The 13,834-nt window shown below is 26.6% G+C and overlaps 1 protein-coding gene across 1 annotated transcript in view; it reads left to right on the plus strand.

Annotated features, from left to right (window-relative positions):
• The first annotated feature begins 7,508 nt into the window (after window positions 1-7,508).
• The window catches only part of LOC100210455 (RNA polymerase II elongation factor ELL), a 45,100-nt gene continuing 38,774 nt past the window's right edge, over window positions 7,509-13,834 (plus strand). The window contains exons 1-2 of the mRNA XM_065816665.1: window positions 7,509-7,919; window positions 11,080-11,127. Of these exons, the coding sequence (XP_065672737.1) occupies window positions 7,791-7,919; window positions 11,080-11,127 (177 nt within the window). The 5' untranslated portion in view covers window positions 7,509-7,790. The remainder of the gene's footprint in view (window positions 7,920-11,079; window positions 11,128-13,834) is intronic.

The following is a 13,834-nucleotide window of genomic DNA, read 5'->3' on the forward strand; positions in this document are numbered from 1 at the left end:
TTTTGTAAATAAATATATTCTTTTTTTTGAAAGATTGTCTAACAAGCAAGCTGTTAATTCTTACCAATATGTATCTACCTTACAAATATTGTTTTAGTGGATTTGCAGTAGACCTATATAGGCATTTTTTAGCGGTTCATTGGAGTTTTGCTCATTGGTTACTTAGTGGACCATTAGTGAAAGCCACCATAAATAGCAAGCCGATAATTTTCCGACAAAATAATAGTGATTAGTCATTGGCTAGCCACTTTTGGCGGTTGCTACTGATAGTCTACTAGGTAACCAATAAAAAAAATTATCGCGGTCTACTTAAAATGGTCATATAGATCCACTGAAATTTCGCTATAGAATTTGTGCTGGATAAGACACGAACAATTCCTTAAAAATGTTCTCTCGCGTTTACTTTATTTCCTGGAACTGCATTGAGAAACCGAACTATCATTTGTTCTTTACAACTTGCTTAAATTATTTTTTTTCTTTGAAAACTGTTACACTAGTTCCATAATAAGCTCATCCTTGAGTTCCAAGGAATTGCACCAATAAAAAGTGAGGAGTTAAAGCAAAAGTTTTTGTTTTAAAACAAGACTTTGGACTGTATTTGTATTTAATTTATTTTTTCAAGAAAAGGCTTCACCTTAAATAAAAGTGGTGAACTTAGCATACTCATATTGATATTTGGTTATAAATTAAAGTACTCATTTAAAGAAAATAATTCAACTGCTTTATCAGGAATGCCTTTTAAACCTCGAGATTGTGAATTTTCTCCTGACGTCTTCTGCGCCTAGAGTATGAGTTTTTTCATTTTTTGTTTGTTATGATTTATTAAAATGGTTAAAAGTACACCTAACACCCAACATCAAGAAAAAAATATTATAAAATAAAACACAATATTTATTAAGGCTTAAATAACAGCAATTAATTATCTCTCTAAATTATAATTATTTTGTATTTAATAACTAACTTGATAGTAATAAATGCACTCTTATATTAAATTTTTTCTGCAGTTTTTGCTGATTATCGTTTGTATCCATATAATCGATGTCTTTGCTTGTTTTTTTTCTTTTCTCTCCATATCAAACGTTTGTGTTTTCTATAAAAGAAACAAGGGTTTCTTTTATAGAAAATGCAAATGTATGATATGGAGAGAAAAACATGGTGGTAAAAAAAGAACCTTATACAGAAAATTACTTTTTTGCCGCCATAATCACTCACAAACTTTTTCTTTTAAATAATTAATCAATAGTTTTAAATGAAAATTATGGCACCCCAATATGTAAATTTACAATTACAATATATTCTTTCAACAAATAAATAACTACTACTAATTGCTTTTTTTTTTTCATTGAAGTGCTGAGCAAAAATGTACAAAATCAATAGTCTAGCATATAAAATTTGGCACCCCTAATATATAAACAACTTAACAGTTGTACACATTATGGATGCCAAAAATTATGTTTAAGTTTATTTTTTTTTAAATCAAAATTATGATTTAAAAAAACAAGAAAAAAAACAAACATTGGCTACGTCAGTGCGGCACCCTAGTCACCTTGGCGCCCTATGAGACGGCATAATTCGCATGGCCCTTGCACCGGCCCTGAATGAAATTGTGTTAGTGTATTCTACAAATATAGTGCTCAATGATCCTAAAGAATAGTTATCGTTTAGACATTTATTAAATTTGTTTTCAAAATTTCTTGGTGTAAAATAACAAATATCATGTTTTGAAAATTTTTTATTTTGTGTACATTCATGCTCCTCATTAGCAGTTTTGCATGATCAAAAATGCTTTTTCTGTATATAACTCTGTATATTTTATGTATATAACTGTATATAACTCTGTATATTTTATGTATATAACTGTATATAACTCTGTATATTTTATGTATATAACTGTATATAACTTTGTATATTTTATGTATATAACTGTATATAACTCGGTATATCTTATGTATATAACTGTAAATAACTCTGTATATTTTATGTATATAACTGTATATAACTCTGTATATTTTATGTATATAGCTAATATGTTTTTGCATGCTCAAATATATTTTTTAAGTTTTAAGAGTTGTTCACTAGCTCAAGTGATATTAGCTTAGTTGTAGATGTAGCAATGAAATAAGCTAAAGTATATTTTAAAGTATAGTTTAAACGGGTGTTTATGTATTTGTAATTGATGTTATTTGGTGTAAGTTGGTGTAAATTGATGCAATTTAATACATCATGCCAATTATTTTGGCATGATGAACTTAACTAGACCATTCAATTTTTTTTTTCTGAAAGTGCGGAATGATCCACGTTGTAAACGGCTTTTGAAAGATCGCTAAATATTCCCAATATTTTTATAATAATTTTTTTAAACTCATTTATTTTTGATCAATTAGCTTTACAATAGCATGCCCTGTGAAACCATTTTTCTGAAAAATTTTTTAAAGTTCTATTATACATAACACTTTCAAATATTTTTGAGAAAACAGAGATAGGTCTATAATTAGAAATCTAAGAATTATCACTACTTTTTAAATAACGGGTATAATTTTGCTATTTTTAACATACCTGAGAATATTCTGTTATTTATTAAGAGTTTTATTATATTAACGTAAAGGTTTAAAAATTATTTTTTTGTTTGAAATAATCGCTTGAAATTTCATCAAAACCTGGGAATTTGTCTTGGAATACTTAATTTCTTTTAACGTCGCTGTCATATAGGAAATTATTGGAAAAATCTAAATAGGTTTTAAATGAATTATTTGGTGTTAAGATCTTATTTGCTAAGTTTCGACCAACATTAGCAAAGTAACTAATAAGCTTCTTTAAGATTTGATTTTGTTATTATATGTCAGTACTATTGATAGTTATGTGTAGCGCGAAACATACTTTGAAACCTTATACAGGCTCAGAATAGGCAGAAATATTAGCAATCTGATTCGCTAAATTTGAAAGAGGCATGTGTACATTTGTTGAAAAATATAATTAAAATCCCAAAATAAGCAGATTTCCGAAATAAGTATCAAAGTAATAATAATAAATGAAATAAATATCAATTAAAATATCAATAAATAAAAATCAAAGTAATGATTAAAATTTATCAATAGTCGTCGCGTTGTCAAACCAACGCGACCAAGTCTTGCCCTAATAAACAAAGGTATTTGGTTTTATTATATCAGAATCTATTTGTGCAAGAAAATTTTCACTCGTTAAAATCAAAATTTTAATAAAGTTTATCTTGGTGGGGATTTAATTTGTTGCTAATTTAAAGAAATGGAAAAAAATGTATGTGTTAAAGTTAATTAGAAAACATCTATATTTCAGTGACGGATCTAGAATGTTTTGGTGCATGTGTGGGGAGTATTGGGGGAGTAAGAGGGGAGGGAGATGTTGATACAAAAACTAAATTAAAAAAATAATACTCATTAAATTTACAAAAGGGCCTCTAAATTTAAAAAAATAATAATAATAAATTCTGGTGTAGGTAGGGACTCCTCTTCCCACCCATATTTTCTTTAAACTTTATAATTTATTATAAAGTTATTATAATCATTTAATAAATCTTTTTTTTTTCATTTTTCTAGAGCCTAAAGATTTTTATTTTGGTTTTTAAAAGTTTTTAATATAAAATAATATATACGATAATGTAATAAGTATAAATTTATCAAAGTTTGTTCTTTTATTTATTATTATTTACTATCAATATCTGTTAGAGTTTAATTTTTGATTTTTTTTTCTTAATAATTATAAAATGCAATAACTTGTATTTTGTTTAATTTAACAGCTATATCTAACAATAATAAGTTTTGTATATAAATATTAATTTGTATATATGTATAAACTCTTGGAAAAGTATATTCAACATGAATTTGCATGTTCACAATTTTTCTTTTTTCTACCTCTTTACCTTTAGTTCTCTATTAGTGTGTGGTATATTTAGAGTTATATTATTAATTCAATTTATGTCAAAACAAATTTTAGGTAAACAAAAAATTTAACCAAATGAAGGTGGATTATAACGTTTATTGTTATGAAAGAACTGCATCAAAACAAGCTTTTACATTTAAAATAGCAAGTTTTTAATAAAAATTTATCAGCATTACTTCAAAATAAAACATGATGCATCTCTATTTTTATGTTATTATACAATTTTTTTTTTCTTCCAAAGTATTTAACGTAAAATAAACTTATATGATAGCATAATAAATATAAAATTTATCAAAGTTTGCTGCTTTATTTAATATTAATTACCATCAGATGCTATTTGAGGGAAACACTTCTCACCAATTATAGAATACAATGACCAATATTTTGTTCACGATAATAGATATAGCAACAAACACGTATTTTATATGTATTGACTTTTGAAATTGAAATAAACAACATGAATTAGTATGTTTGCAATAGTAGTTTTGTAATTAATCATTTTATTTCTTTTAGCTAAATGATAGGATTAATGGGAACTTAATATATTTCTTTAGAACTTTAATTATTTCTTCTAGCTAAATGATTGGATTCTTGGGAACTTAATATAAAAAAATCATATCAAGTTATTAATATCATATTGGTACTACTAGCAGAGGCAATTTTAAGGGTGTGTGTGTGGGGGAAGGGGTGCTCACCCCATCCCCCAAAATAGGTAATTTTTAAGTTATAGTCGTTTTTTTTTACAAATTTAGTCGGCTTGTTGGGTATTTGACACAATTCAGTCGGTTAGATATTCGTTTTGAGGACCTTTCTTTTAATATTTTTTTAAGAAGCCAGTCGGTACTTTTTGAAAATTTACCCCTCCTCCCCCCCCCACTCATTTTATTTGTTGAACCGCCTCTGATTACTAGGTAAAATATAAAACTGTTTAGAAAAACCTATTGTATTACCACAGCATAGTAAAGTTTCACCATCTATTGTATAGTTTGTTACAATTGTTGTCTTTTTTATGACTTGGAGTTATAAAAACCGTTAAGAATCAAACTACTTTTTATAAATCTTTATTTTTAAGATATCATTTTAAAAATCACGGATGTTTTAACACTTCTTAACAGAAATGTTAAATCCTAATTTAATTCCGTTTTCAAACAACTTACTATGTTAAATATATAATTTTACACAAAAAAATTTTCCGAAATATCTGAGGGGAAGGGTATGATCTCCACCTGTTGAACCGTCCTTGATCTACCTTGATCCGCCTTGATTGTTCATTCAGTTTGGTAGAAAAAGAAAAAACAATTACATATTGAATTGACACAGATTTTCTGGATATATAAATGTATTGTAATTCACTTTCGCAAGTATCGCCCACCCTGCGTGCAGTGTCTTCAGGTTTTCCATTATTTTTTGATATAAGATCTTGGTACGCTTCTTTATGCAAACTCTTTTATTCTTTTTTAATTTATCAAGATTAAATAGAACAATGAAAATATGATATCTTTATGAGAATCTGAACCTTCTCATAGCTTTCAGGCTTGTGATTACCCAGAAATCTGTGAACGTCTGAAAAAAGACTTTGGCATGCTACTCTGCGTCCTGTTCAGGAGCTTGACTAACTCGTTTTTAAGATATTTTACGATACCTTTTTAAATTTTGGTCTAACTAATATACTATCTCTAACCTTAGTCTCGAACTTCCTCTTAAAAGGATGATGGAGGAACTTAAAAGGTACTGACTTCTTGCCAAAAGCAGCGACATATTGTCTAATGATGTTCAGCCTGGCGTGTAGAGGCGGCATAAGACCTTTTTGAGGTTCTCTCAGTGGTTACCACTTTATATTGCTCTTGATCATAATGGGCTTGATTTGTAATGGCAAGCCCTTACTGCATTAGTATCACGGCTGTCGCAGATGCAAATGAAACAAGTGAATTTTGCAAAACCGCATGAGTAATGACATCATTTTAAAGTCTTTAATGATCTAAAGGTTTTTTTTTTCTATAGAATGACGTTTTTATAATTGTCAACGCAGGAAGCTACAGTCGCTTAAGTGGTTTGTTGGTTGTCATTAAGCTCGTTGGAATCCGAACAATTCGTTTGATTGCAAATAAGATTGCAAAACGGCTCTCTTTTCTTCTATACAAACCTGTAATTTTGCAATATATATTTATATAAACTTAAAGTCATGGTATTTCATACATAATTTTTTACTGGGTATATTATTAATGTATATCGTACTTTCTATAATATTTACAATACAATATTATAGAAATAATATTAGGGTATATTATTAATATATAACATACTTTTTTATATTATTAGGGTATAATACCATTATATAACTTTCCTATAATATGGACTACTTTTGGACTGTTCGAAAATGCTCAATAAAGGTATAAAATTTTCTCGGTTCAAAGTTATAGAATATTCTAAAAAATTCTCGGATCTACTGGACAATTCTAGCTGTTCAGGAAAGTTCTAGAATGCTTAATACTCAATGCGATTCAGGAGCTTTCTTGAAAACACACGAATTTCAAAATATTGCTGTTTCTCTAACGGAATCTGTAACAGAAGTTTTTGTGGAACAACAGTTTTTTCTATTTGTTTTCGGATAAACCGGTTAGGGAAACACATTTTCTAGTCAAGGAATAAACAAAAATAAATATTTCGTAGTGTCGTAAAGCAATATTCAAGAAAATGAAAGTTATACTAGGAATATTTATAAACCAATATTTTAAAAAGTTAAAATTTTAATTTTGCTTTTTTTTATCTATTTAATCTCTCTTTTTTTTTCTTCCAAAAAATAGACAAAAAGTAGAGGGGTTATCTCGTAATCATTTGCGTTGCCCCTAGAGATGACAGTGATAAGTGGTATGATATAAAACGTAACAGGCAATGAACACCGTTGAATAAATCTTTCTAATTAGATACATTAGTCATTAAAAATAAACAAATAAAATTTAAGAAAGTAGTTTTATGCTAGTTAATAAGTTTAAAAAAAAAAAAAAATACTATGTGCACGTCGGCAATATGTACTGATGATGGGTAAGTTTATAGTATATATAAAATCGTATTTGTGTGTTTTAAAGTTTATTAAGTTTTATGTTTAAACGAACTTTTGTTATAAGTCAATATCGTCAATACTGTCTGGTGATCCCGTAACGAACGTACGTAATTGTTTATAAAGAATAAATTAAATTAATTTTACGAAGGAGAGTGAGAGAAGTTTGAAAATTATTAGTGGGAGCGTATAGTACGATATCGATATCATTTTTTTTTTTTTTTTTCTTTAAAATTTGTTTGCTTTATAAAAACTAATACAATGTGTTTTAAAATGTAATAAAACAACATTTGCATTTTCTTAATAAAATATTAGTACAGGTTGTCTGAAGTTTTAGTTTTTAGTAATGTTCAATAAGATTTATACTGAAGGTACCATTTTTTTTGGTAAACTTTTCATGCGCTTCTCCATAATGCTTGAGTAAAACTTAGACATTTTTTTCCTTTTAACATATTTTTGATGACAAATTTTTTTTTTTTACTTATTTCTCTGTTTTTTTTGTTTGTAAATAAATATTTGTTTATTTTTTAATTAGAGACTTTCAATTATTAGCTATAAAATTAAGCAGATAGGTATTTTAAATGTATTTTGCAAATAAACAAAGAAGGAGTACAAACTCAGACCCAGGACACAACAGGAAGAATCCTAATAGCCGAAATCAACACAGCGATACTCAACGGCAGACTGAGTGAAAAAGATCTGGAGTAGTCTGGTTCACACGGCTCTTATATAATGAAATCAGTGTGTTAAATAGTGCTATCAAAACACAAGTTTGACAAGCTTGTGTGTTGTGTTCAATGATGTCTGAGGTCAAAACATGGCTTATACTTTGACAGAAGATTGTACGTATAGCTTAACAAAAAAAGAGGATGAAAAAAAACGTGTTTATTTTGTAAAACTCACTGACTCATGCTTAAAAGCACTAGAAGAATATGTCACTAATAAGGTGATTGCCTTCTTTTATTTTCTGGTATTTAAGGCATCCTGTTTTTGTGATCAAGTTATCTTTTTAGTTTTTTTAGATAGTTAACTGTTAAATGTGTCATATTTGAGTACTTATTAAACTACTTCTAACTGTTACAAATAACGAAGTAAAAAAAATAACTGACTATTTTAAATTGAACGGTATCGATTTTTTTTTTAACTTGCGTTTTTTAAACTAAAAAATATTAGGTTTAAGAAAGTAGGTTAGACCTTATCCTATGTAGCCTAAAGATTCTCTATTTTAATTTTAAAATTCAACATTTTGCATTAACAATTTTCGACAGTGGACCCTAACCTGACCAGGCGTTTCTAACCAATTAGCAAAATAGATTTTGTGTGAAATTTAAGATATAAACACATTTTACATCCAAACTTTTTTAAGTAAACTTAGGTAAGAGATGTTCTTAATTTAATAATATCTTCAAAATTTATTTTACTAATAAATAAGTTTTAAGATATTTTTATGAAGGTTAAGAGAAAGGTAGATAAGGTGTTCTTCATCTTTTGGGTTACTTTTATTTTCTAAAAAATATTTTTATCATAGTATTTATGGTTTTTTTCTTTTTAACTTCTTTAAGAGTGTTTGTTACAGTTGTTTTCGATGTTTAGTTTTAATGATATATACATACATATTTTCATATATATATATATATATATATATATATATATATATATATATATATATATATATATATATATATATATATATATATATATATATATATATATATATAATTAATTAGTAAAAAACACTTATCTAACTTTTATCTTCGACTTGGAGTTTCACCATTGCTGGATCATCAGGAAGAGTTACTAAAATGGTGAAACTCCAAGTCGAAGATAAAAGTTAGATAAGTGTTTTTTATTAATTAATTATTGCTCTGTTCTTTAAGAACATTGAGCACTCTATTTGTAAAATACACTAACATAATTTACATATATATATATATATATATATATATATATATATATATATATATATATATATATATATATATATATATATATATATATATATATATATATATATATCTACTATAGCATATTTATGGGAGCATTTGCTCACTTTTTTTGCTTTTCTAAATCAATACGGCTTTTTCAGAAAAAAAGAAGAAAACAAAGAATAATGAATGAAAAGGATGCTGCCCGATCCCAAACCCTCAGTCGATGTAGCAGCACTTAACCATGAGTCAGGCTATTTGTCAGTCGATGTATGTACTGAAGCACTTCAGTATGAGGTCACACTGCTCACTGACTAGAAAGTTTTTTTTAATTAATAGTGTTTTTTTTTCTAACATATTTTTAAAACATGCATGGAGTGTTGCTTATGATTATCGACTATGATTTGTCTTTAATTTTTCTACCCGTATTTTTTTTTCTGCCTGTATTTTTTTTTTATACTTGTGAAACTAATAGTAAAAAAAAATAGTTTTCAAGTAATTAAAGGGAGTTTAATGGATCTGCCACCATTTTTAAATTTTATGATTTAAACCTATTTTCAAATTACCTGGAGTATAAATAGGGTTACATTTGATAGTGCTGTACTGGTTGAACATTATTTACTGATGCATACACTAGTTAGTCTATTAGTGATCTATCAGTAACATGATTGGATTGAGAACTCAGAGTTTAACTGTGGGTTTTAAAGAATAAGTCCAGGTCAACAAAGTCAACCAAAATTGTTGATGTTGTTGTATCAGTCAGATTCCTTGGTTTCCAAAAATTTATTAAAAAAAACTTAATAGGATCCATAGCCTTCTAAATTAGAGTCTGCATTCTGCAATGTTGACCTAAAGTAGTTTATGGTCAACAATCTTTTGCTGACCTTGTTTCTATGTTGTCATAGTAAAACCATTGTGTTAAAAACTCAGCAAAAATTTGCCAACCTAATTTTTCTACTTCCAAGGGCTAAGTTTGTAATGTCAATTTGCAGTATAAAAACGAGCAAAAAAAAAAAAAAAAAACTTATTAGAGCACACAAAACCATAATACAATATTTTAATCAAAATTATTTTAATAAAATATTAAACAAAAAATTGGCTGAATAAAATTGCTGACTGTAAATGAAGTTATAAAAAGAAAACAACAATTAAGTTTATGACAAATATTGCAAGTAAGAGCATTTTTTAAACAAGAAATTGATTTTAAAAAATAAACAGAGAGAAAAAATTACATTACGCAATGATTAGGGGAGGGGTTAGTGATTATGTGACGATTTTTTTACAGGGGAAGGGTTGATTAGATTTATTGACAACTTTTTTTTTCAATTCTAGAAAATCTTTTCTATTGATTAAAAAATTTAGCCTAGCTTAAAACTAAAACCATCAGTTAATGTACATTCGGCTGCGGCTATTCCAATTTGACATGATTTGGAATTGACTTTATAAATTGACTTAAATTTTAGTATAGTAATAATATAGACTTTGCTGTGTGTATGGCTTTTTCAGTTAATGATATAGCTGTTATATCATCAATGAAAAAATAATAATAATTAATTATTAAATAAAAATGATTATATAATAATTATTAAACAATAATAGTTAATACACATTAGCATTAAATATTCATGTTAATATAACTTGCACTGTGATACTAACTTATTACTAAAGAAGTTATTTAAATTATATATTTATCAAAAATTAAATACATCTTTGGAGGTTATTTGTCCATTTAGTCACAATTAATTTACTAAATTTTATATTGAAGTATAGGTGTGCAAAAAAGAATATATGTACACTCCACTCCCCCTATTTAAGTCAGTTGATATATGTAACAACACTATGAATATGGCCGTATCAGTAAATTCATATTTATATTTAGTATTATAATATATATTTAATTATATTTAATATATTTCACAGAACAATAACCAATGACTATAAGCATTGATTATTGTTTTGTGAAACTTTTAAAAATATAGATAAAAAATTTAGTTAAAATTAAACAACAATAATAGTTACAAGATACATAACAACTTTCAAAAATTAATGTCAAATGGAAAAAAAAATTTCATTTCTTTGCAATGGACTTGCAATTGCAATTTGCAATGGAGTAATTAGATTGCATCCAAGTACTTTTTTTTTTTCAAATCTTTGTTAAAATTTTAGAATTTATTTGTTAAGGTTGCTACTCAGCGAAAGCCCACCATAAAGTTTGAAGGACAAAATGGGGTATGTATTAAAAGTTTTTGTTACTGATTTACTTATGATTAATATGAAAGAATTTTTTAAATATATTTTAAATTCTATATTTATAACTAAAGTTGTAGCATAGCGTCATTATACTAAACATGCATAAAGTTGCATTGTCTGTACTAAACTGTTAATCTAGTTTTTTATGTAAAAATAGTTTTAAAAAAGTTTCTAAAACTACAACTAGTGTAGAATCTGATTTAACATTGCAACAAACTAATGTCTGACTTATTGAAAAAAATTTAAAGAAAATGCATAAGAAAACTATAAATGTTAATTTTTAAGATTTATCTAATAGTTAGTTATCTGCCCTTTGTTTTTAAGTAGCATTTCTTTATGTTTTAGCATGCTTTCAAAGAGTTTCTGAAAAGTATTTCAGAAACATTTTCTTTCCGAACTTTTTTTATTTTTGTCATCAGTTATAGAATCAAAGTGCAGCATGCTCAAGAAATCTTTGATTTTATTTCTACCTAAATGTTTTCTATTGGGTTTAGCTCTGGGATTGCTTGGCCACTCCAACAACTGTGCTGTTTTCAGAAGTGTTTAGAATTCATTGTTTTTTTTAAAGGAAGCTATGCTTGACAGTTCTTCGGATGTATTTGACATTTAATAGGTCAGAACCAAGGTGACTCACATTTGGCAATTCTTTTTTTAACCATAGCAACCAAAAGCAATGTTTTTGGTGCTCATATGTGGCATGGTAAGTCTAGGTCTTTTTGAAGCCTAACTTGAACTGTTCTAACAGGCACTTTTCAGAGTATTGATGCAAGCCTTCTCAGGAAACGCGTACGGTTTTTTGTCTTGATTAACCACAAATGAGTATTTTATTTTAGACAACTTGGTCACGGTCATTTGCCAGTTTTATTATATTAATCATTGCAGAAAAACTTTTCCAAAAAAAAAAAAAAAAAGCATAACTAACAAAATAAAAAATTAAAATAAATTTTAATAGAAAAAAATTAAAATAAATTAATAATTTGTGTCTTTTTTTATTTTTGTTTCTTTAGAGGGGTTGTTGTTTTCAGTAACAAAATTAGAAAAGGTAAAGCAAAAAAAAAAACAAAAAACAGTTTGAAGTTGACATTAAAAATAATGATTTTTCTATATTTTAATTTTTTTCTTTTTTTAAAGAAGAAAGCGAAAATAACTGCAATCTGTTGTAAAATATATTTGTAAAATTTTAATGTAACAAGTATATATTGTCCCTATATGAAAATGCCTATGTAATGCATGTGTATACTTTTATGTATAACTTTTTATATTTTATAGTTATATTTATTTCGTATAGATATGCTCATTTAAATCATTTGGATAAGGCGTTTACTTATTAAATGGAATATCCATAGTTTGAAATCCACCTTTTCCTAAATTTTTTTTGCTTTTTACGCACACAAACAGCCGAATGTTAAAAAAACAAACATGTCACTGCTAATTGATCGAGAAAAAAAAATGTACAGGAAAAGAAAGGTAATATGAAACAATTAAGGCTATGTGAAAAATGTGTAGACCTAATTGAAGCTTAAAAACTATTTTCATGTTAGAAAATACACTGAAAGGCTTAAAAGGCTTAAATGGTATCTGAATGTGATGAGATGTGTACATTCAAAAACATACAACAAAAAGATTTTTATATACAAATTAGAAAAGATAAATGGTTACAAAGCGAATAATGGACCAGCGGTATTAAAAAGAAAAAGAAAAAAAATTGGACAGTCATAGGAATTGAACCAGGGACATTCTGTTTATGAAGTTAGCGCTTCATCCAAATAAGCTAAATGGGCGCATACCTTTTAAAAAAATTAAATTATAATTTTAAATTATATAATACAAAAAATTATTCATAAAAGTATACGCATGCATTATGTAGACCTTTTCTTATAGGGATTATATATACTTGTTACATTAAAGTTATACAAATATATTTTACAAACAGATTGCAATTTATTAAATAAACAAATAAAATATAGGAAAATCATTCTTTTTAATGTTGACTTCAAACTGTTTTTTTTTTGCTTTGCCCTATCTAATTTTGTTGCTCAAAATAACAACCACTTCAAAAGAAACAAAAATAAAAACAGTACACAAATTATTTAAATTATTAATTTTTTTTTTCCATTTAAGTTTATTTTAATTTTCCTATTTTGTTAGTTTTGCTTTATTTGTTTTAGTAACTTTTTTCTGCAACACTTAATAAAATAAAACTTGCTAACACCAAGTTGTCTAAAAAAATACTCATGCGTTGACATACAAGACAAAAAACTGCACACATTTCCTTGGAAGGCTTGTGACGGGTGGGTTTTTTTTAATTCTGCAGTAGGAATATACTTTTTTCTTAAAAATAAAACAACGAATTCTAAACACTTTATTAGGTGTTTAAATTGGTTATATGGTTAAATTTCTTAACAGTTAAAAAAATACACTATCAAAGCTTTTTCGCATTTTAGCTTAAACAAAATCTTTGCATACTACTCAAACTAGTTAATCATTTCCAATCAACTGATCTATGATCAATCTAAAAAATTAATGATAAAGAGAAAACTTTTGTTAAAAAACAATTTCAAAATTGAAAAAATCATTTTTTCATAAATTTGTTATATAAAGTTAAATATAAATTATAAAAAGTATAAAAAATAATTATCTAAAATAATTTTGTCTACAGGCTTAATTATGGTTTATCTGGCAATGC

The sequence above is a fragment of the Hydra vulgaris genome, chromosome 13 (assembly GCF_038396675.1).
Source record: "Hydra vulgaris chromosome 13, alternate assembly HydraT2T_AEP".
Lineage (NCBI taxonomy): Eukaryota > Metazoa > Cnidaria > Hydrozoa > Anthoathecata > Hydridae > Hydra > Hydra vulgaris.